The sequence below is a fragment of the Mauremys mutica genome, chromosome 12 (genome assembly GCF_020497125.1).
Source record: "Mauremys mutica isolate MM-2020 ecotype Southern chromosome 12, ASM2049712v1, whole genome shotgun sequence".
Classification (NCBI taxonomy): Eukaryota; Metazoa; Chordata; order Testudines; family Geoemydidae; genus Mauremys; species Mauremys mutica.
Genome location: NC_059083.1, coordinates 3,582,340 through 3,603,957, shown reverse-complemented (window position 1 = coordinate 3,603,957; position 21,618 = coordinate 3,582,340). Strand labels below are relative to the sequence as shown.

At 64.0% G+C, this 21,618-nt stretch overlaps 1 protein-coding gene and 2 non-coding genes across 3 annotated transcripts; 2 read left to right on the top strand and 1 right to left on the bottom strand.

Annotated features, from left to right (window-relative positions):
* Window positions 1–2,408: 2,408 nt before the first annotated feature.
* LOC123346447 (antigen-presenting glycoprotein CD1d2-like) lies at window positions 2,409–6,184 on the bottom strand. The gene is made up of 6 exons (XM_044983844.1): window positions 6,060–6,184; window positions 5,610–5,888; window positions 4,012–4,293; window positions 3,375–3,671; window positions 2,564–2,663; window positions 2,409–2,481 (listed from the first exon to the last, which is right to left on the bottom strand). The coding sequence occupies exons 1-6, from the start codon at window positions 6,181–6,183 to the stop codon at window positions 2,442–2,444; spliced, it is 1,122 nt and encodes a 373-aa protein (XP_044839779.1). The 5' UTR covers window position 6,184; the 3' UTR covers window positions 2,409–2,441.
* An 8,593-nt stretch (window positions 6,185–14,777) lies between these two features.
* Window positions 14,778–14,941, top strand: LOC123347110. Its single transcript, XR_006573063.1, has one exon. It is a non-coding gene; the product is annotated as a U1 spliceosomal RNA (small nuclear RNA).
* A 2,213-nt stretch (window positions 14,942–17,154) lies between these two features.
* On the top strand, window positions 17,155–17,318 carry LOC123347078. The gene has a single exon (XR_006573034.1). It is a non-coding gene; the product is annotated as a U1 spliceosomal RNA (small nuclear RNA).
* The last annotated feature ends 4,300 nt before the right edge of the window (window positions 17,319–21,618 follow it).

The following is a 21,618-nucleotide window of genomic DNA, read 5'->3' as shown; positions in this document are numbered from 1 at the left end:
CCACGCACGGGCAGGGACTCAGGCCGCCTGTCACAGCGGGCGGGTTTGTGGGGTGGCTGGCACAGGCCAGCACAGAGAAATGGGGTACAGCACAGTTCCTTTGGGGGTGTCCCCCCCAGCCAAGCCGTGTGGACCCCTTGGCTCCTGCTCTGGGCCTCTGTCCCCTGCCCCCCTTTGGCTCTAGTTCCCGGTGAGCTCCCCCCACCCGGCCCCTCCTCAGTCCGGGCTCGTGGCCAGGGGAAGGGGGCGCAGCACCCGGCTGAGAGGCAGGAGGGCCACGCGCTCTGGGTCATTGGGCCTCTGCAAAGAATAAACAGCCTCCCCCCGCCTAGTCAATGCAGCATATGGGGAAACTGAGGCACACACAGTGTTCATCCGAACTATTACAGACAATTCCCACTCCGTCCCCCGAAGAGCCGATCGGAGCTGGCAGCCCTAGGAGAGCGATGTCCCTGGGGGGCTCCTTCAGGGCACCAGACCCACTTAGTGTGTCACTCTCTGACTAGTGTCACCACCTCCTGGAACCGAACCTCGGCGCCGCCAGCCCCCTGCTTCACGCCGGGGGCTCCCTGCAGCGAGCCCACCTGGGTGGGATGTTTTGCTTATAAGAAGCACACGGGATCTTTTCAGGGGAAAAGGCAACATGCCGCGTTTATTGGAAATAGAACAATTACCATCTGCATCCAATCACACACGCACGGTCCCGCCAGTCGATGTTACAGTGACCAGTCCAGAGGCCGGGTCAGTCTAGTGCCCAGCTGGGTTGATTGTGGGTAGGGAGGAGCCGGGTCCCGTCGGTCGAGACACGATGCTCCGGGGAAGTCTTGGCAGGATGAACCCAACGTTTCATGGCAAGGCCCCCTGATTATATAGTGATTTTCCTTCACTGGGACCAACGAGTTCTGCACCGTGGTGCTGAATTGTCCTTTGACAAGTGCTTGTTTTCTTAAATTGTTCTTCTCATCCTCTATCCACTTATCCTCTAACACGCCCGTTCCTCAGTCACACGCAACACAGGATCACTTTGCACAGAGCGTTGGGACAGGAACATCCAATCGCAATGCAGGAGAAAACACTCATCACAGTCTTTTACTGCTTTCAAAATGCTAAACCCAGAACAAGGTGGTGACTCTAGAGGTCTGTCCCGGCCTTGAAATCAGCTTCAGACACAGATCTGGGCTGATGCCTCTCTACCAATGGCCCCTTAGGCCCATTCCTTCCTGCGTTCAGAACGGGTGGCTGGCAGGGTGTGGGGAAATCCTACCCCAGTACATGTCATACCTGCTACGTTATGATTCTTTATCCTTCATTCTCAATCATACAAAGTACAGCCGGAAAATCCTCCTGCTGCAGGGACACGGCGAGAGTTGGGCCTGCAAAGGGCGCGCTGCCCTGCCAATGACACCTGCAGGGACTCCGGCAGCGAGGGGCAGCGGGGGGGTTTGCTAGCTGGCTGCACCGCCGCGTACGCAGCCCTCGGTTAGCGCACAGAGCAGAGTTTCAGCCTGGGCAGCCCAGAGCCCTCTGACCCCTCCTTTTCCCAGCTCAGGAGAGAGCCCCAACTTCCAGCCCCCCACACTTCACTCACACCCCCCCGACCTGGCCCCTCCTCCGCCCTTTGTTCCCGCGCTGGGCACACCCGGCTGGCTTCCTGCGGAGGGGTCGGCCACCCACGGGCGGTAGTTGCTGGGTACCAAAGGTCCTTCCCGGGCTCTCCATGGGCATGAGGCCCAGGCCCCACAGCTGGCAATGTCACCTCTGGGTCCCCGCAGAGTGCCCGGCCTGTCCCAGCCAGCTGGTTAACCTGGCAGCACGTGGGGTAACGGAGCCACACACCGTATTCGTTCAACTCCCCGTTCTGTGACAGCTCCCAAAAGTCCCGCACGCCCCGAACGTGCCAGAGGAAGGAAAATCCCAACCCCCCAGCCCGGCCCCGATCTCTCTGCACTCCAGACCGGATCAGCCCTCGGGGCCCTCAGCTCTGGAGCCGGGCGCAGATGCGTTACCAAGGCCCATGTCCCCAGGCAGGGGCGGCTCTAGAAATCAGGCTGCCCCAAGCAGCGCGGTGCGCTGCGCCGCCCTTCCCCGGTCCCGCGGCGGGTCCCCTCTTCCCGCGGCTCCGGTTGAGCTCCCGCAGGCATGACTGCAGCGGGTGCCGTGGTCCCGCGGCTCCGGTTGACCTGCCGCAGTCATGCCTGCGGGAGCTCAACCGGAGCCGCTGCGGGAAGAGGGGACCCGCCGCAGTCATGCCTGCGGCAGGTCCGCTCGTCCCAGGCTCCGGTGGACCTCCCGCAGGCATGCCTGCGGCAGGTCCACCGGAGCCAAATGCCGCCCCCCCGGGAAAGGGCCGCCCCACGCGCCTGCTTGGCGCGCTGGGGTCTAGAGCCGCCCCTGTCCCCAGGGGAGAGGCCGGTCCCCACGCCCGGTCCGGTGCCGCCCCCTCAGGGCCTGGACTCCTCTGGTCTAACGTCCTGGCAGCCCCTGGAAGGAGAGAGCAGAGGGGATGGGTTAGGGGGTGCAACGGCCCCACCCCCACACGCCCCCCAGAGAGGGGAGGACTCACCTGCGTCTGCTCCGCCACAGCACCACGGCCACGGCGGCTACGGCCACAACCCCCAGGGTGATGCCCACGGCCAGGCCGGGACCCCAGGGCCTGCTCTGCTCTGTAAAACAGGGGGGGCCGGGCTGGGACCGGGGACAGGAGTGTGGGCCCTGCTCCCTCTGCCTCCCCCGCAGTCCCACCCCCGATCATCTCACCCGACCCACTGCCCCCAGCCCTCAGCACCCCGACCGTGTTCCCTCAGCCTCCCCCGCAGTCCCACCCCCATCATCTCACCCGACCCACTGCCCTCAGCCCCCCCATCCTGACCCTGTTCTCTCAGCCTCCCCCGCAGCGCCCTTTGCTGCCCCCACCCCTGACCCACGGGGATTGGACACAGGAATATGGACCCTGTTCCCCCAGCCTCCCCCGCAGTCCCATCTGCTCCCCCCACGGTCCCACCCCCTCAGCCTCCTTCTGCTCCAGTGCTGCTCCCCTCTGTCCGATCCCCTCCAGACCCCTGCGCCTCCCCCCAACCACCCCAAGCCCTCCCCAGCCCTGCCCCCTCGGCTCCACCCAGCCCACTCCACACAGAGCTCTCCCCCCACCCCATCCGTGCTCCCCTCAGCCCCCCCCCCGCTCCCTCCATCCCAGTCCTGTCACGTCCCCCCTCAGCTCCTCCGTCCTGCTCCCCCAGCTCCATGGCCCAACTCTCCCCTTCTGCCTCCCTGCGCCCCAGTCCCGCTGCCTGGGCCCACCCCCGTCCCACTCAGGACGTGCAGGAAAAGCCCCCAGAGACCGCGACTGCCCCCCCTCCCCGGGGACGTGCACCTACCCCAGGGGATCAGCAGGCTCTGGCCCCCCAGGCTGCTGTGCTGCACCCGGCAGGCGTAGCTGTGCCCGGCGCCCGGCTCCACACCCAGGGAGCTGCGCAGCTGGTAGGTCAGGTCCGCGTTGGGCAGGATCCCGCTGGAGTTCAGCCACCCGCCCGGCACCACCTCCTCCCCGTCCTGCAGCCAGGCCACGCGGACGGGCCGGGGGTAGAAACCGGTGACCCGGCAAACCAGCAGTACCGGCGCGGGGGGCCCGGCTGGGGGAGGCGCTCGGGCAAACACCACGGCGACCGGCCGCTCTGAGACAGGAGGAGAGAGACGGGGCAGGGGAGAGGGGACGATTCAGCCTGAGCCTCAGGGACTCACTCGCCAAGCCCAGCTCCGCTCCCCGGGGTCAGGCGTTGGCCCCGCTGTCCTGGCCAGACCCCAATTCTGTCCCCTGCATTACCAGTGGTGACAGAACCCCCTTCACTTCCTGTCCTAAACGGCGCTGCGGTGCGGCTGTGAAATCGCTACTGTGCTCCACCCCAGCTATAGCTGCATTTGTACACCAGGCAAGGGTCACTATACAAACAGTCCGCCTGCCCCACCCCAGAGGTGGCTGCATCTCAGCGAGCGGGGAGTGGTGACCAGCCTCACCTTGCCTCTCCAGAGACTCTCTCCCGTGCTGGGCGAAGGTATCGATCCCATAGACACACATTGTTCTCTGGAGGAACGGGAACAGGGTGGACATGCTCTTATCCCGGCTGATAAGATCCTGGATGTAGCTCCCCAGCCTGTCCCCCTGCCGAGTGACCCATTTGCCTGTGTCCATGTCGAAGCTGATGAAGTCCTGGCCGTCCACCGCAGCGTCACAGAGGCGCCTCGAGGTGCCGTTGGGCTGCCGCTCGCAGCTGAAGGAGACCTGGGTGACAAAGGGGTCTGGGACAGGAAGGGCAGGGGGATGAGGACGGCGTCCGGAGGTCACCGTGGTGGGGGGCATAGATAGACAGACGGGGGGGGGGGGCAGGGTTACGACATAATGTCAAGTGATAGGAGGACGTTCGGCACCAGGTGGCGGCGGGATTGTGGGGCGGCCCTGGCTGGGGTTCTGGGTACGTTGTTGTTTCTGTTTAAAGCTGATTTTTCAGAGGGCTCTAAGGTCAGCGTGGATAGACAGACTGGCTTGAAAATCGCTGGGAGACATCGGGGCCTGAGGCACCTGGTGAGCTCCAGCCCCTGCCCAAATGATCTGCCTTTGAAATGTTTTATTTAGATGCCCTAGAGAAAACTCTGGCCCTGAGCCTCACTAAACGCCCATCCCGGGGCTCCCCTGGCTCAGCTCTGCACCGCTGGCAAGGACAGGATTGGCTTCTCACCACGACGTCACACAAGTCCCCGGGCCTTGGCTCTGTGTGGGGGGCAGGACGCCGGGCGGTGGCACCTCTGCCCACGGACAGTTCACACCTCTGCGAGCCAGCAGCACCTCAGGGCGTGACACGCCGAGTCCCACACTCGCTCAGCGGGAGAGGCTGCAGCCTCGGAGCCCCGGGAGCACCCGTCCGAGCCCTGTCACCGAGGGTCCCTGCGGCTGGGAGCTGGGATCGCAGGGCCGGCTGTCACTCTGTCGCGAAACGCACCTGCCCGGGCAGATTGCCCCGAAACTAGCTCTGCCCCAGCAAGGGGCAGGGGAGACTTTGTGGTGCAAATTTGGGGGCAGGTGGTTAAGGGGTTTCTGAGAGAGTCTCCCCCAAGGACCTTAGTGCTCCCGCACCAGACACCCAGCGCAGACCCTGGGCTGAGCCGCTGAGCCGCGGGGAGCTGGGTCTGGCCCGTGCCCTGGGGCAGCGCTGGGGGGGGGGGCACTATCTTAGCGCTGCGTTTCCTGCGCTGGTGTGGGGTGTTTCGCGGTTTGCAGAGTGTCGGGTTTCAACGTTCGAGGACAGGTGGCCCCGGGAGCAGCCTACACGCTCCTCTGCTGGGACACGGGGCCAAGGGCCCGGGTGAGGGGCTGGGACACGGGGCCTTTCCCCTCCAGGGCGCGCAGGCTACAGGCTGGCCCCAGAGCTGGGGGACGGGCTCCGTGGGGCAGAGAATGGGACATGGGGAATGTCGGCTTCCGTCCCCCTAAGGGGCAGGCACTGACTGTTCTGCCCTCCCGCCACCCCGCCAGGACACGCTCAGGCTGTGGGGAGTGTGTCCGTTCTCAGCCCTCTGGCGGGGAGTGGGAGGGACCCCCCAGACCCCTCCGTACTCACAGCCCCCTCCTCCATCCTGAACCACTTTGTTCACCAGACGGAAGAAGTCGGCCAGGTAGCGATGGATCAGCAGCTCCAGGTCCTGCCACTGCTTCGGGGTCAGGCCCTGCCGGGCCCAGGGCTGCAGGAAGTGGATCTCGCAGGTGCTGCAGGCCATGGAGTGGGTCTCCAGGTCGCCCAGCAGGGCCATCCCCCACATGTCCGTGGAGCTGGCGTTGTGGAAGACGGTGGTTTTAAGCACCCGGAAGGTGAGAGATGCTGGGGGGAGATGAGGGGAGGCTGGGGGGAGGCGTCAGGAAACAAGTGGAGAACAAGAGAGAGATTAATGAGTCTCCCGGGCTCCAGGATCTCCCCCCTCCTCCTTCACCCCCAGGAAGGGTCACTAGCCCAGCGTGGTGCCGATCCACATCGGCCCCAGTAGGAAATAAGGGCAGGGGGGTCCCCACTTACCGGCCAGGGCCCCCCATGCCCAGGGGAGGAGCAGCAGAGGGAGCAGCAGCCTGGCAGGGGAAGGGGGATCCGGGCTGTGGCAGGCGTCAGGGCAGCGGGACGAGGGACCCGGGGTCGCCCACATGCTCGTTCCTACCCAGTGCACACGCGACTCTGCCCACTTCTCCCTCTGTCTGTCTCTGCTCAGCTCCACGCCCGCAGCTGCCAGCCCCGAGCCAATCAGGCAGGGTGAGCCGGGGAAGCGCGGGAGGGGGGTCCCGGCAGCCAGGTCAGAACCCGGCCCTGTCCCAGGGTCAGTGTGTGTGAGACCCCCCCCCATCTCCTCCAGCCTGGGGTACTACTGCCCCCCTGCAGCCCGGCCCCTAGCGCCGCCCTGGGGCCACGGGGAGCCCTGACTGCCCGGGCAGAGCCCCCTGCTGCCCCCCCGCAGCCCAGCCCCCAGCGCCGCCCTGGGGCCATGGGGAGCCCTGACTGCCCGGGCAGAGCCCCCTGCTGCCCCCCCGCAGCCCAGCCCCCAGCGCCGCCCTGGGGCCATGGGGAGCCCTGACTGCCCGGGGGAGCCCCCTGCTGCCCCCCCATGCAGCCCAGCCCCTAGCGCCGCCCTGGGGCCATGGGGAGCCCTGACTGCCCGGGCAGAGCCCCCTGCTGCCCCCCCCCGCCCCATAGCCCAGCCCCTAGCGCCGCCCTGGGGCCATGGGGAGCCCTGACTGCCCAGGCAGAGCCCCCTGCTGCCCCCACCCCCCGCAGCCCAGCCCCTAGCGCCGCCCTGGGGCCACGGGGAGCCCTGACTGCCCGGGCAGAGCCCCCTGCTGCCCCCCCCGCAGCCCAGCCCCTAGCGCCGCCCTGGGGCAATGGGGAGCCCTGACGGCCCGGGGACAGCGCCCCACCCCCACGTCGGGCCAGATTCGTACATAGCCAGACTAGGCAGGTACCCAGGACTCAAATCTGGGGCGGGACCCAAAACGGTTGAGCCAGCGCCCGGGAGGGAAGGAGGCTGGGCAGCCGCAGACAGACCCACGCGTCCTGCTGGAGGAAGCCACGTGCCGTCCCTGTATCTCCGCCGTGGGGCAGGCACAGCGGGTCCCTGCACGGCGAGACAGCAGGAGACACTGGGAGCCGCCCCCTGAGAGCGCAGCGAGGTGACGGCAATGGGTTTCACACCGGTTTGCCGGCGGTGGTTGCACCACGTGTGCTCTGCAATGCTGATGCTGGGGCTTGTCTGCTTTTGCAGCAGGGGGCTTTGTTGTTTTGTCTTGTGTGGTTTAGGGTCGACATTGGAGCTCGGAGGCAGCACGCAAATGACCCTCCTGTAACACACCAGCGTGTTCGGTCCCTGGCTATTAGTGACAATAAGACGACACGGGCTGGCTAGTTCTGCAGTATCACTTGTTAGCACCAGGGCCGTGCACATTCTGGTTTCTCACCATTTCCGCACGTGGTTTCATGTTTGCGCTGACAGTTAACCGCCAGCCAGGCAAGCTAATACCTTCGCCCCTGTTGCAGAGAGAAGGAAAGGGGGAGGTGTCGTGACCTGCCAGAGGTCCCAGGTGTCCTGCTCCAGGCTGGCGTGGTGGCTGCACCACCGTCCCGGGCAGCCCCTGCACTGGAGGCTCTGATGCCCCTGCTCTGCAAGGGGAACCCTTCTGCCAGGTGGAGTCGGCAGCAAGACGAGCAGGCTCCACGTCTCGGGGTTCCCCTTAACAATCCAGCCCAGAACTGGCACCAGCCCCACCCAGATGGTGTGACGTTATTGATATAAATTGGGACCATATAGAACAAGGGTTGCAACCAAGGTCCTGTAGTGGCACCAAATCTTAAGTAAAGGGGGTCATATAAGGTGTCTAAGACCAGGTTCTGGGTTGCTGGTTATGATGATGCTGTCTGTATGTCTGTGTATCATTTTGTAGTTGAAGTTATAAGTATTGGCTCTGTACTGTCTGTATTTTGTATTATGCTCTGCTTCTGGGAAATATCCCAGACAAGCTGGTGTTAGCCCTGCCTAGCTGGCTTGATGGCCCATTAAGGACCATCAGCTACGCAATTGACCCATGGAGAGAAGGCAGACACGCCTTGTGACTCAGCAAAGTATACAGAGACTTGTCCATGTGACTGCAGACTCCATTTTGCTGTAATTTTCCACAGTGAGGACAAAGAGATTCTTACACCTGGAAAAGTCTATATAAGGCTAATGCCTCATCTCCATTTTGGTCTTCAATCCTGCTTCTGATCTCTGGAGGGACTTTGCTACAAACTGAAGCTCTACACAAGGGACTGAATGACCCATCCCAGCGGGGGATGTATTCCACAGACTTGATTTGAACCTGCAATTTACTCCATCACTGCTGCAAGCCTGAACTAAGACCTTTGCCATCACTGTATGTAATTGATTCCATTTAACCAATTCTACCTCTCATCTCTACCTTTTTCCCTTTGTAAATAAACCTTTAGATTTTAGATTCTAAAGGATTGGCAACAGCGTGATTTGTGGGTAAGATCTGATGTGTATATTGACCTGGGTCTGGGGCTTGGTCCTTTGGGATCGAGAGAACCTTTTCCTTTTATTGGGGTGTTGGTTTTCCTAACCATTTATCCCCAGGACGAGTGTACTGGTGGTGATACTGGGAGACTGGAGTGTCTGAGGAAATTGCTTGTGTGACTTGTGGTTAGCCAGTGGGGTGAGACCGAAGTCCTCTTTGTCTGGCTGGTTTGGTTTGCCTTAGAGGTGGAAAAACCCCAGCCTAGGGCTGTGACTGCCCTGTTTGAGCAATTGGTCCTGATTTAGCACCTCAGTTGGGTCCCGCCAGAACCGCACCGTCACAGATGGGAACGTTCTGAGGGAACAGGGGGTTGGGGGTTGGTTTTGGTGGGAAAAACTGGTTCAGTCTGGTTTGAGCCAGGGAAATCCAGTGTCTTTAACAGGAAACAAGTCTGCTTCCAAAGATGGAGTCCGAGGGGCGCAGATGATGTGCTCCATATTGGATTTCATTAAAGCCAGTGACGTACATAACCTTTGCCTTAGACACCCTATGAAAACAGCGAATTAAACACATTTAAACAGGCCCAACGCAGGGAGCAGGGGGGTTACACTGGGGATGGGAAGGAAGCTCCCTGAGCTGTAACCTGAGCCAGGAGGGGGTGGGGAGAAGTGACACCTTCTGCCCGGGGGACTGAACGAAGGGAGGAGGAGCTGGGGGGAGGGGGGAGAGAGCGGCTGGAGGAGGTTTTAGATTCAGTTTGGGCTGGGGGGTGCAACGCAGGGAACCCCAAGCTGGGGTCTAAGCTCCCTGAACCCCCAGAAGGACCAGATTGAGGGGTCCTGGTTGTACCTACACGCTCTGCTGTAGCCTGCGTTCCTGTCGGCTAATAAACCTCCTGTGTTCCTGGCTGGCTGAGAGCCGCGGTGAGTCCCAGGAAGGGGGGTGCAGGGCCCTGGCTCCCCCACACTCCGTGACACCCAGAAGCGCCTCTACAGCAACACTTAGTGTAACGACGTCGCTCAGGAGCGTGGATTAGTCCCACGTCATTTCGAGTGTCGAGTTGGTCTCAGACAGAATCCCCCCCCCCCCACTGGATAGAGGCTCCGCTCCCACCCTCTTTCCCATCCCATAGGGATTTGGCACCCCCACCGCCTGCTTAGCGAGTGCAGTGCCAGGTCTGCTCAGCAGAGATCTGCTGCCCTTTATCCATACCATATGGATAACCACATTGCAGGACCCCTGCAGTCAGATGTAATTGGTTTTATTAAAGCTAGTGCTATAATTATCTCATACACAGGTTAAGGGAAGAGTGTGGGTACATCTGGGTGTGGTGCTTAAATTAGCCAAATGTACAAAGTTTGCTTTAAAAGTCATAAAACACATAATCTGCAATATCCCAATTAAGGTTCATGCATTTACACATCAGCACCTGACTCTTAGGGTACATCTCTCCTAAGACGTTTTGCTAAGAGTGGCTTGTGGACAGGAAAGGCAGCAGGGCGCGTAGCTTGTCCGTTGGTAACGGAGAATTTAGGGCAGGGTGTCCCCCTGGGCAGGAGTTCAGTCACTTTCACCAGCCAGACCTGACCACCTTGGCAAGGCGGCTCTGCCTGCTGGATACCGGGGCAGGTGTGTTACTGCACATACGGGCCGGCCCCGAGGTCTAGATGCCAGGGGGGAGCTCGTTCAGACCCGGCTCACACAACCTGCGCGGAAGCAAACTGTGCCCACAGGCAGGACTCTGTCTAGAGTGTTTTACTCCTCGGACGGGGGGATCGGTGAGCGGGTGGCTGAGGTTGGCAGTGACCTGCGTGACCGGCCCCTCCCAGCCACTCACCTGCTACAGAGGGAGCAGGAGAAGCCGATGGGGCTGAGCGAGGAACAAGGGCTCCCTAAACCTGAGTAAAGTGGCTCCCCCGTGTCTGCTCCCCTGTTTTGTCTAAGGAGCCTGTGTTGTACCCAGCCCGCAGCACCGCTCCTGGGAACCTGCCGGCATCTAGGGCCTGTTCTGGGGAGCCCCGTCCCCCAGGCTGCTGGGCTGCATTTTGACCTGCAAGTTATTACACGTGTTTTCCTGCTTTAGCTCAAAGGGAAGCCGCTTGGAGAGCAGCATAAGTAAGTGTCAGAATTCAGGGTCAGGAGTTCATCCATTTCGGGTGCGTTTCTCAAGGGAGTTTCTCTCCATATTCTGAAAGGGGAAGTGGATTTGTTTCACAAGTAGAGGGGCAGTGAGTGATTTTCAGGCACTTCACTCTGTGTCTGCAGCTCCCTGAGGGTCCAGGCGTGTGTGGGACTAGCGAGGAGACCTGGAGGGGAGGCAGGAGGACACGTCTGTAGCTCAGGCTCTGAATGATCTGACTCGGGTCTATGGGGGGGAGCCAGGGGCTGGGGTTAGTCCCACACATCCTGGGCGTGGCCTGAGAGAGGGGCAGGAAGTTCCTCCGTCGCTGGAACTTCCTTCGTGCCAGAAGGGGAAGCTAAAGTCAGTTGTGGTGAATCAAAATTCGAGTGAAACCCTCCAGTGCCCCTGGGTCATGGCCCCACTGGGGATCGTTTCCTGGGCCGCTGGCCCCATCCCGGAGCTATTCACCTTTCTTAGTCCTCGGGCAGGTGAGGAGTCCGGGCGCCGGGACGATCAGCTCCAGCACGAAGGCCCCGACCCCCGTCAGCCTCTTGCTCCTGGCGGAGTCGGACTGCACCACTGTGAAAACAGGAGCACGGGCGGTTTGGGCTGAGCCCGGCCTCTCTTTGCCTTTGTAATCATGTCCCTGCTCTCTGCCCCAGGGGCTCTGACCCAGGCCCATCCCCTGCAGGCTCCACGCCCAGAGGCTCTTACCCCAGTGCACGGCGAGGGGCCCCCGCAGGCTGATGTGCTCCACCTGGCAGGTGTAGACGTCCCCGCGCCGGGGGCTCATCTCCAGCATCACCAGGATCTGGAAGGTCCAGTCTCCGTTCTGGAGCAGCTCCGTGGACACCACCCCGGCCCCACGTCCCTCCCCGGCCGCCCGCGTCCCCCGCCGCCCGGCTCCGGCCCTGCATCTCCGCGTGCCCCGCCGCCCGGCTCCGGCCCCACGTCCCCCGCCACCCGGCTCCGGCCCCACGTCTCTGCGTGCCCCGCCGCCCGGCTCCAGCCCCGCGTGCCCCGCCGCCCGGCCCCACGTCCCCGTGTACCCCGCCGCCCGGCCCCGCGTCCCCCGCCGCCCGGCTCCGTTGCCCGCCTCCGGACCCACATCTCCGTGTGCCCCGCCGCCCGGCTCCAGCCCCGCGTCTCCGCGTGCCCCGCCGCCCGGCTCCGGCCCCACGTCCCCCGCCACCCGGCTCCGGCCCCACGTCTCTGCGTGCCCTGCCGCCCGGCTCCAGCCCCGCGTGCCCCGCCGCCCGGCCCCACGTCCCCGTGTACCCCGCCGCCCGGCCCCGCGTCCCTGCCTCCCCGCATCCCCCGCCGCCCGGCTCCGCTGCCCGCCTCCGGACCCGCATCTCCGTGTGCCCCGCCGCCCGGCTCCAGCCCCGCGTGCCCCGCTGCCCAGCCCCGCGTCCCCCGCCGCCCGGCCCCGCCGCCCGGCTCTGGCCCCGCGTGCCCCATCCCCGCGTCCCCCGCCGCCCGGCTCTGGCCGTGGCCCCGCGTCCCCCGCCGCCCGGCTCCGGCCCCGCATACCCCACCGCCCGGCTGCATCTCCCGCCGCCCGGCCCCGCGTGCCCCGCCGCCCGGCCCCGGCCCCGCGTCCCTTCCCAGCCGCCCTACTCCGGCCGGCCAGCTACCTGGCTCCGGCCCTCCGGCTCCCGCCACATCCTCCGGCTCCGCAGCATGACTCCTGCCCCGGCCCCGCATCCCCGGGCTCCCGGCTCCAGCCTCGGCTGGACTGTAGCGCCGTCAGCCACATCCTGGCAGCGCAGTAAGGGGGCAGGGAGGGGGTGTTGGAGAGAGGGCAGGGGAGTTCGGGGTGGGGGTGGATAGGAGTTGGGGGGGTCAGAGGGCAGGGAACAGGGGGATTGAATAGGGGCAAGGGTCCTGGTGGGGCAGTTAGAAAGGAGCAGGGGTTGGATGGGGCGGAGGGGGGCAGTCAGGGGCAGGGGTTCCAGGGGGTGTCAGGGGACAGAGAGAAGGGGGGGTGGATGGGGCAGGGGTCCCTGGGGTGGGGGGGGAGGTGTCAAGGAACGCGGGGGGTTGGATGGGGCAGGAGTCGGAGGGGTCATGATCCCTCCTGGGGTGAGGAGGGAACCGGTTGTTATGATTTTGGCAGCTCATCACTGGGTAAAACCCCGTCACCGAGCAAACCAGCAGGTGGGGGTGGGGCTGGGACCCCGATTTCGTGGGGGAAACTTTCACCTTGGGCTGAACTGGAAGGGATGGGGGAGAGAGAGCTGGAAAGGGGGTGAGAGATGGCAGAGGGACTCAGAGAACAGGTTCCAGCTCCAATTCTTACAGTCTTCCTTGGAAGAGGCTGTCCCAGTGTGGGGGTCTCTGCTCACCTGGGGGCTCCGTGCAATAAGCCAGGTGGGTTCTCAGCACCGTCAGTGTCACCAGCAGAGCCCCAGCCCCCGGGACCCAGCCAGCCCCCAGGGCTGCTCCACAGGGAAGGGGACAGGGAGACTCACCCAGCCCGAGAACTTCTCTGCCCAGCTCCGAGCACCAGCCCCCGGACGCTGCTCATCACCCCGGGGGGACCCCCAGGCAAGGGGCCAGGCAGCAGGGGGCTCAGCTGCCCCCTCCCCGAGTGTAGTGGGGAGGGGAGGGTGTGACGAAGTGGGACTGTTCTCACTGGGGTGCTGGGTGCGGCTCTTAAGTACCTAGCAAAGCAAAAGGCCAGCGCAGCCCAATGCCTGACACTCTGTCTCCTAGCAACTGATGGCCTGGGCACCTCCCTGCAGAGGTGCCAGGAGAAGGTGTTGGAGACAAAGGGGTCAGGTGACCCCCTGGCCCGGGAGAGAAGCGGAGGAGCAGGAGCGGGTGGGGCCGACTGGAGCTGGCTGGAGGAAAGAACGGCAGCGCAGACCGGGCTCTGATTCCCCAATGGGGGCTCCGGGGACCCCCAAGATGGACCTAACCGGGGGGATCCGGTTATCTGTGCCTGCAAGACCCTGTCCTGGGCTGTGTTCCTGTCGGCTAAATAAACCTTCTGCTTTCCTGGCTGGCTGAGAGTCCTGGGGAATCGCAGGGAGCCGGGGGTGAAGGGCCTGACTCCCCCACACTCCGTGACAACTGGTGGGTGTAGTGGGGGGGGAGGGGACACAGGGTCCCAGCAGCCGCCGCTGGGCCAGGGTCCAGCACGGACAGGGCAGGAGTGAAGGGAAGCAGGGGAGACACCAGGCGGGTTGGGTTAATTTAACCCTTTGGGTGCTGTCTCTGCCTGATCCACTCGGCCCCTCGGGAGCCACCGGGCAGGCGAGGGGCCCAGACCCCTGGACAGAGGGGGGCCCAGCGGATGGTGCAAGGGCGCCGCCCAGTGGACAGTCCCGGGAATGAAGGTGCTGCCCCTGCCCGAGAAAGGCTGGCTCCTGCCCCAGGCGCAGAAGGGGCTTCGTCCCTTTCAGACCCCTAGATCCGCAGGCCGGAAGGACCCTGTTCAGATCTGGGGCAGCCCCGGCTGGGCTGGGGGCCGATGGAGGCTGGAAGCCTGAAGTCTGCCCTCCCCCCGTCAGCCACCAGCACAGCCCCCGCAGCACCCACGGGGGGAGTAGCCGCTGGGCCAGAGGGGCCTGTGCACAATTGGGAGGCCCCCCAAAAAGGGTGCCCGGGCCCCGACCCTGCTCCCCGCAGGCGGAAGGGGTGGGGAGGAACCTCTGGCAGCACCACGGGCTCAGCAGCGCTGGACCCCGGGGGAGCCGCACACGGGCGTGGGGGGGCCTTTAAATTGTGCCCCCCCCCCCACTATCAGCCGGCGGCTCTACAAGGGCTCCCGCGCCCCCGCCAGCTGCAGCCGCCCGCAGGCGGGACCTGGCGGGGGCTCGCGGCGCGGAACAGCTGGGGCTGGCCAGGGCAGGGGCGGGGCCGCGTGAGCACGTATGCAGATCTCCCCGCGAGCGGAGCATTGTGGGAACGGGAGCAGGCTGCCGAGCAGGGCCCCTGTTGACCGTGCGGGGCTCGGCGGCGAGAAGGGTCCGAGCCCCGGGGCCTGTCGGGGCAGCTGACGGCGGGCGGGGCCGGTGTGGGCGGGGCCGGCGGTCGGTCCGAGTCGGGCCCCACCGTGTGTTGAGAGCATGTGGCGAGCGAGGGCGGGCGGCGGGCGGGCGGCAGGAACTCATACTTACCTGGCAGGGGAGATACCATGATCACGAAGGTGGTTTTCCCAGGGTGAGGCTCATCCATTGCACTGCGGGTGTGCTGACCCCTGCGATTTCCCCAAATGCGGGAAACTCGACTGCATAATTTGTGGTAGTGGGGGACTGCGTTCGCGCTCTCCCCTGGCGCGGCTGGTGCAAAGACAGAACGAACATAGAAGCTGTAGATGGCTCATGTAACTGTCTGATTGTTTTTGAAAGCTTTTTTTTTTACTGCTTCTTTTAATGTATTTTCCTATTTTGATTTGGGACGGTTTAGACGCTTGCTCTCAATTTCTCCTAAGCTTAAATCATCTTTGTACGCCTGTTTTCTTCTGTGCCTGTTGTCGTTGTTTTCAAACTGGGGGCTGGGATCTCTTGGGGGATGCGAGCTGTCAGTCTCCACCCCAAACTCTGCTTTGTACCCAGTGTTTATAACGGTGTTAAATATACAAAAGAGTGTTTTTCGTTTCTAAGGGGGGGGGTCGCACTGAGACGTTTGCTGTTTGAAAGGGGTCACCAGTACAAAGTCTGAGACCCCCCCCCCTGCTTGTACCGCTCCCTGCCCCTTGGCTGTAATAGGGGGCTGCGTACAGTGAAGCACAGACAAAGCTCGGAAGGCGGGAGGTGGTGTGTGTGGTGCTCTCTCATCTGCTCTGGTGCCTGGTGGGGGGGCTGCAGCTGATCTGTGCCTTTGCAAGTGGTTCTGGGTCCCCGACCTTGCCCCCCAGTCTGCACTATGGGGACTGACCCGTGGCCTCACTCGCCCCAAGGAGCCCCCGCTGCTCCTCTGCCCCCTTCCCTGCCCATCCATCCCCCTTGGGCTCTCGCCCCTCTGGCAGAGCAACAGCCCCTCCAAACCCCGTCTCACCTGGCACCTGGCAGCTCTGCTCCAGGAGGCAGGTTCCCGGCCTGCCCCGTGCTGCCCGTTCTCTCTCGGGGCACGGTGGCGCTACGGAGACTGGGCCGGCAGAACCCTGTGGCGGAGGAGGCCTGTCTGTCCCTCTGTCACTTGACCCCACCGCCTCCCCGAACACTATGCTGGGGGTGAGGCCGGGTAGCCGTGTCACCCAGGAGCGGGTTTATCTTTTTCACAGCCCGGCCGGAGAGAGCAATGTAGACGTGACGGTTCAGCAGGCACCAAGCCTCCGGGCTGGTCTGCTGGGGAACTGACATCAGCACAGCTCCGTCTGTCAGGGGTGCGGAGGGGAGAATTCTTCCATCGACCTAGCTCCCGCCTTTCGGGGAGGTGCATGGCCCACGCCACGGGACAAGCCCGGCGAGCATCTAGACTGGAGCACCGGGTTTCGGCACCATCTGCCCTCCGCAGGGGCTGCTTCCCTTGAAGAGCGCCGGCCTGCGGGCCCCTGGCCGCCTTCGCAAATGTAGGGAAGGAACTGGAGGGAGAGGGCGACGGGTGGATTGCGGGGGAGGAAAACGGGCCGAATCCAGGGCAGAGCAGGGGGCGGTGCCGGGTGGGGGGGCTGCCCCCCGGGGGAAAACCGCTCTGCTCCGTTACATGTTTCACAACGTTATCGCTGAACACGGATTTTTTAAGTTACTCTAGGGAAATGTTTTCTTTCCAAACAGACTCCAGCCCCAGCAATGGTGCAAATATGCTCTCCTGGCGCCCGGCTCCCATTACCCCAGTACCCAAGCAGCTGCCTGATCTGCAGGGGAGTTCTCCTCCCAGACTCCTGCCAGGTAGGGAAGCGCCACCTGCCCCATGTCCAAGAGGGGGAAACTGAGGCCGAGAGAGACCGAGGCAGGGGCCGGATGCTTTCTGCCCCCTTGGTCTGTCCTGCTCCTGGGTCGCTCCTGCTTCCCCGTGTCCTTTGTGCCCCTGATCTGCTCGGGCCACCGAGCCCGGTTTGGAACCTTGGCTGGGCTGGGCTGGGCCAGGGGGCGATGGAGGCTGGAAGCCACGTTGGTGCCCCCCGAGTTCCGGCCCCGGCACAGGCAGCCCCAGCAGCTGCTTGAGCTCCGGGCAGCTTGGAGGGGCCCTTGTGCTCCGCGCTGCAGGCCGCAGCCGCCCGGGTAGAGCAGAGCAGGCCCCGGCCCGGAGCTCGCGGCGCGGAACAGCTGGGGCTGCCCAGGGCAGGGGCGGGGCCGCGTGAGCACGTATGCAGATCTGCCCGCGAGCGGAGCATTGTGGGAACGGGAGCAGGCTGCCGAGCAGGGCCCCAATTGACCGTGCGGGGCTCGGCGGCGAGAAGGGTCCGAGCTCGGGGCCTGTCGGGGCAGCTGGCGGCGGGCGGGACCGGTGTGGGCGGGGCCGGCGGTCGGTCCGAGTCGGGCCCCACCGTGTGTTGAGAGCATGTGGCGAGCGAGGGCGGGCGGCGGGCGGGCGGCAGGAACTCATACTTACCTGGCAGGGGAGATACCATGATCACGAAGGTGGTTTTCCCAGGGTGAGGCTCATCCATTGCACTGCGGGTGTGCTGACCCCTGCGATTTCCCCAAATGCGGGAAACTCGACTGCATAATTTGTGGTAGTGGGGGACTGCGTTCGCTCTCTCCCCTGGCCTCGCTGTGCAAAGATAGAACGAACATAGAAGCTGTAGATGGCTCATGTAACTGTCTGATTGTTTTTGAAAGCTTTTTTTTTTACTGCTTCTTTTAATGTATTTTTCTTTTTTGATTTGGGACGGTTTAGACGCTTGCTCTCAACTTCTCCTAAGCTTAAATCATCTTTGTACGCCTGTTTTCTTCTGTGCCTGTTGTCGTTGTTTTCAAACTGGGGGCTGGGATCTCTTGGGGGATGCGAGCTGTCAGTCTCCACCCCAAACTCTGCTTTGTACCCAGTGTTTATAACGGTGTTAAATATACAAAAAAAAGTGTTTTTCGTTTCTAAGGGGGGGGGGGGGGGGGGTCGCACTGAGACGTTTGCTGTTTGAAAGGGGTCACCAGTACAAAGTCTGAGACCCCCCTGCTTGTACCGCTCCCTGCCCCTTGGCTGTAATAGGGGGCTGCATACAGTGAAGCACAGACAAAGCTCGGAAGGCAGGAGGTGGTGTGTGTGGTGCTCTCTCATCTGCTCTGGTGCCTGGGGGGGCGGGGGGGGGGGGGCTGCAGCTGATCGGTTCCTTTGCAAGTGGTTCTGGGTCCCCTACCTTGCCCCCCAGTCTGCACTATGGGGACTGACCCGTGGCCTCACTCGCCCCAAGGAGCCCCAGCTGCTCCTCTGCCCCCTTCCCTGCCCATCCATCCCTCTTGGGCTCTCGCCCCTCTGGCAGAGAAACAGCCCCTCCAAACCCCGTCTCACCTGGCAGCTCTGCTCCAGGAGGGCGGTTCCCGTCTGCCCTGTGCTGCCCGTTCTCTCTCGGGGCACGGTGGTACTACGGAGACTGGGCCGGCAGAACCTGTGGCGCAGGAGGTTTGTCTGTCTGTCTGTCGCTTTACCCCACCGCCTCCCCGAACACTACGTTGCGGGTGAGGCCGGGTAGCCGTGTCGCCCAGGAGCGGGTTTATCTTTTTCACACCCCGGCCGGAGGGAGCAATGTAGACGTGACAGTTCAGCAGGCACCAAGCCTCCGGGCTGGTCTCCTGGGGAACTGACATCAGCACAGCTCCGTCTGTCAGGGGTGCAGAGGGGAGAATTCTTCCATCGACCTAGCTCCCGCCTTTGGGGGAGGTGCATGTCCCACGCCGACGGGACAAGCCCAGCGAGCGTCTAGACTGGAGCACCGGGTTTCGGCGCCATCTGCCCTCCGCAGGGGCTGCTTCCCTTGAAGAGCGCCGGCCTGCGGGCCCCTGGCCGCCTTCGCAAATGTAGGGAAGGAACTGGAGGGAGAGGGTGACGGGTGGATTGCGAGGGAGGAAAAAGGGCCGGATCCAGGGCAGAGCAGGCGGTGGTTCCGGGTGGGGGGCTGCCCCCCCCCCCCCCCGGGGAAAAACCGCTCTGCTCCGTTACATGTTTCACAACGTTATCGCTGAACATGGATTTTTAAAATTACTCTAGGGAAATGTTTTCTTTCCAACCAGACTCCATCCCCAGCAATGGTGCAAATATGGTCTCCTGGCGCCCCGCTCCCATTACCCCAGTACCCGAGCAGCTGCCTAATCTGCAGGGGAGTTCTCCTCCCAGACTCGTGCCAGGACGGGAAGCGCCACCAGCCCCATTTCCAAGAGGGGGAAACTGAGGCCTAGAGAGACCGAGGCAGGGGCCGGATGCTTTTGCTTAAGGATGTTCTCGCCCCCCTGGTCTGGCCTGCTCCTGGGTCGCTCCTGCTTCCCCATGTCCTTTGTGCCCCTGCTCTGCTCGGGCCGCCGAGCCCGGTTCGGAACCGCGGCTGGGCTGGGCTGGGCTGGGCTGGGCCAGGGGGTGATGGAGGCTGGAAGCCACATTGGTGCCCCCCGAGTTCTGGCCCCGGCACAGGCAGCCCCAGCAGCTGCTTGAGCTCCTGGCAGCTTGGAGGGGCCCTTGTGCTCCGCGCTGCAGGCCGCAGCCGCCCGGGGAGAGCAGAGCAGGCCCCGGCCTGGTGCTTGCGGCGCGGAACTTTAGGGGGAGATGCACGTGGCGGCCACCCCCCGCACTCCCCGCTCGGGGCAAGGCCTGGGGAGCCCCTGCCTGGGGGGCACTCAGTGGGGATCAGAGTCTGTGCTCTGTGGTGAAGGGCGCCAGAGGCAGGGAGAGAGATGGACAGAGCTGGAGACAGACGGATGGACAGAGCGGAGGACAAATCCTGTTAACATCTCCCCAGGGCTCAGATTCCCCTCCCCCCCACCCCCGGCTGTTTGCAAGGGATCGTTGCTCTGGGTGTATTTTAAAAGCCTTCACCAATCTCCCCCGTGGGAGAAGCCGAGGAGCGAAGAGACGGACGCTGGTTGGATTATTTTATTTTAAATTAATTCTATTATTTAAGGTGTGGAGACACACAGGGGTCTGGGCCCTGTCGCGGGGTTTGAATCCCACACGAGCCCAGCGCCCCGGCGACGCTGCCCGTCCTGCAGCTGGGGGGGGGGGGGGATCCAATTGATTTTCTCAGGGCCGCCAGACACACGTTTCATGGGGCGACTGTCTTGGCTTTTCGGGGTCTGACAGGCAGCGGGCGCCCCCGGTGCTGAGCCGGCGGCCGGTGGAATGTTTGTAAGTAATGTTGGAACTTGTGTTGTAATAGATCAGCTAGAATTTTGCTGCTTTTGGGGGTTGTTATTTTTGGTGTCCTGCCCCCTTGGCTCCCCCCAGCCTCGTTCACCACCACCCGGTGCGTCATGCAGCCAGTTACACGGGGGTGGGGGGTGAGTGCTTTGCACCCGTTTTGTGCCAGCGAATCCGGTGCGGAGCTGGAACGCTGAGGCCGGTTCTGGTCCCGCGGGGCCGAGCGATTAGCCCCAAAGGGCTGCTGGGCCGGGCGGGGGCTGGAGCTGACCTAGAGGAGGCCGGAGGAGCTCAGCTGCCAGGGGCTCCCATCGCTCTGTAGCCAAGGGGGGTAAATGCCTGGTGGGGGGACGAGCTGCCGCAGTTATAGGCCAAGGCCCGAGAACTGAGGGAGGGGACCTGGCCAGGAGCAGGCTGTGGCCGGCACGTAGCCCGTTTCCAGCCCCCAGCGGCGGGAGGGGCTGGCGCAGCCGCCCGCTGGCGCAGAGACGTTCCTGAGTGTGGAGATGGAGCCAGACACGTCTGTGGCCGGGACGCTCCCGTCGGGGGCCTGGCGCAGGGATCCCAGAGACCCCGTCCCGCCCAGTGACAGGGACACGTGAAAATGGCCACGTGAGGGTGAATCGGGCCCAGCTACTCAGCGGGGTAAATCAGCAACGCCCCCCACGACGGCAATGCTGGTTTGCACCCGGGCAGGAGCTGCCCCAGAGGGATCCACCCTCAGCCTGGCGTCCAGCAGGGGCCCTGGTGCTGCATCCAGGGCCGGAATAACCTTTTGTGGGCCCAGCACCAAACCTATTTGTGGGCCCCCTTGGGAGCAATGGAGCATGGGCCGGGGATGGGGGGAGGGTCAGTCCCCAGAGCAAGGGGCCGGCCAGTGGCAATGGGGCAGGGCAGGGGTGGCCTCGCTACACCCAGCCCAGCGCAAGGGCACTAGTTACAAACCAGCAGTTGCAAGGCACACAGGGGCCTGCCCGGCCCTGTGCTGCCAGCCTGCCCCTTCCCCTTGGGGGTGGGCTATGCTGTGCCACACAGCCCCCCACCCCCTGCCCAACACCCCCCAACTCCCTATGGCCAGAGCCCCCGCAGACCCACTATGGCCAGAGCCTCCCCAACCCTGTCACAAATGCACAGCGCCCTGCGCCCACTGCCCTGCCACAACTGCCCAGCACCCCCCACAGAACCCCCGCTCCCTAGTGCCCCAACACACACCTCCTCCCCGCCCCCTCACAGCCCAGCAGCACCCCCCCCCCCCCCCGGCCCTCCAGAGACCCACTCCCACAAGCCCTGCCTCCTGGCCACACCAGCCCTGCTGGGAGGTGACTATCTGCCGGGCAGAGCCGGCAGCGCAGCCAGGGCTGGTTCCAGGGCGGGGAATCGCTCCGGCCCCTTGGGAGCGGCACAATCAGCCAGGCCAGGGCCTGCCCGGCCGGGGTCCCTGAAGACCCACTTCCCAAGCTCCCCCGCACACACACCTGGCCGAGACTGGCCAGGCTCCTGCACCATCCCAGGCGGCTCCGCTCTGGGGAGACAGGTGGGGCCCCACAGGTGGTGGGAAGCAGAGACTGCCCAGAGCCGGAGGTGCCCTGGGGTGCGGCCAGGGGGCAGAGAGACGCAGGGGGGTGGGACGACAAGGCAGAGAGGAGCTCTCAGCTGGCCGGCAGGCAGGCCGAGAGGAGCAAGTGGTGGGCGGGGGGGCAGGGAGCCAGCAAGCTGGCGGGGT

Coding starts and splice junctions, on each gene's coding strand:
- LOC123346447 (XM_044983844.1), bottom strand. CDS start 6,183: ATGTGGGCGACCCCGGGTCCCTCGTCCCGCTGCCCTGACGCCTGCCAC. Junction 4,294..5,609: donor TCAGGATGGAGGAGGGGGCT/GTGAGTACGGAG, acceptor TTCCTGTCCCAG/ACCCCTTTGTCACCCAGGTC. Junction 3,672..4,011: donor AGAGTCTCTGGAGAGGCAAG/GTGAGGCTGGTC, acceptor CTCCTGTCTCAG/AGCGGCCGGTCGCCGTGGTG.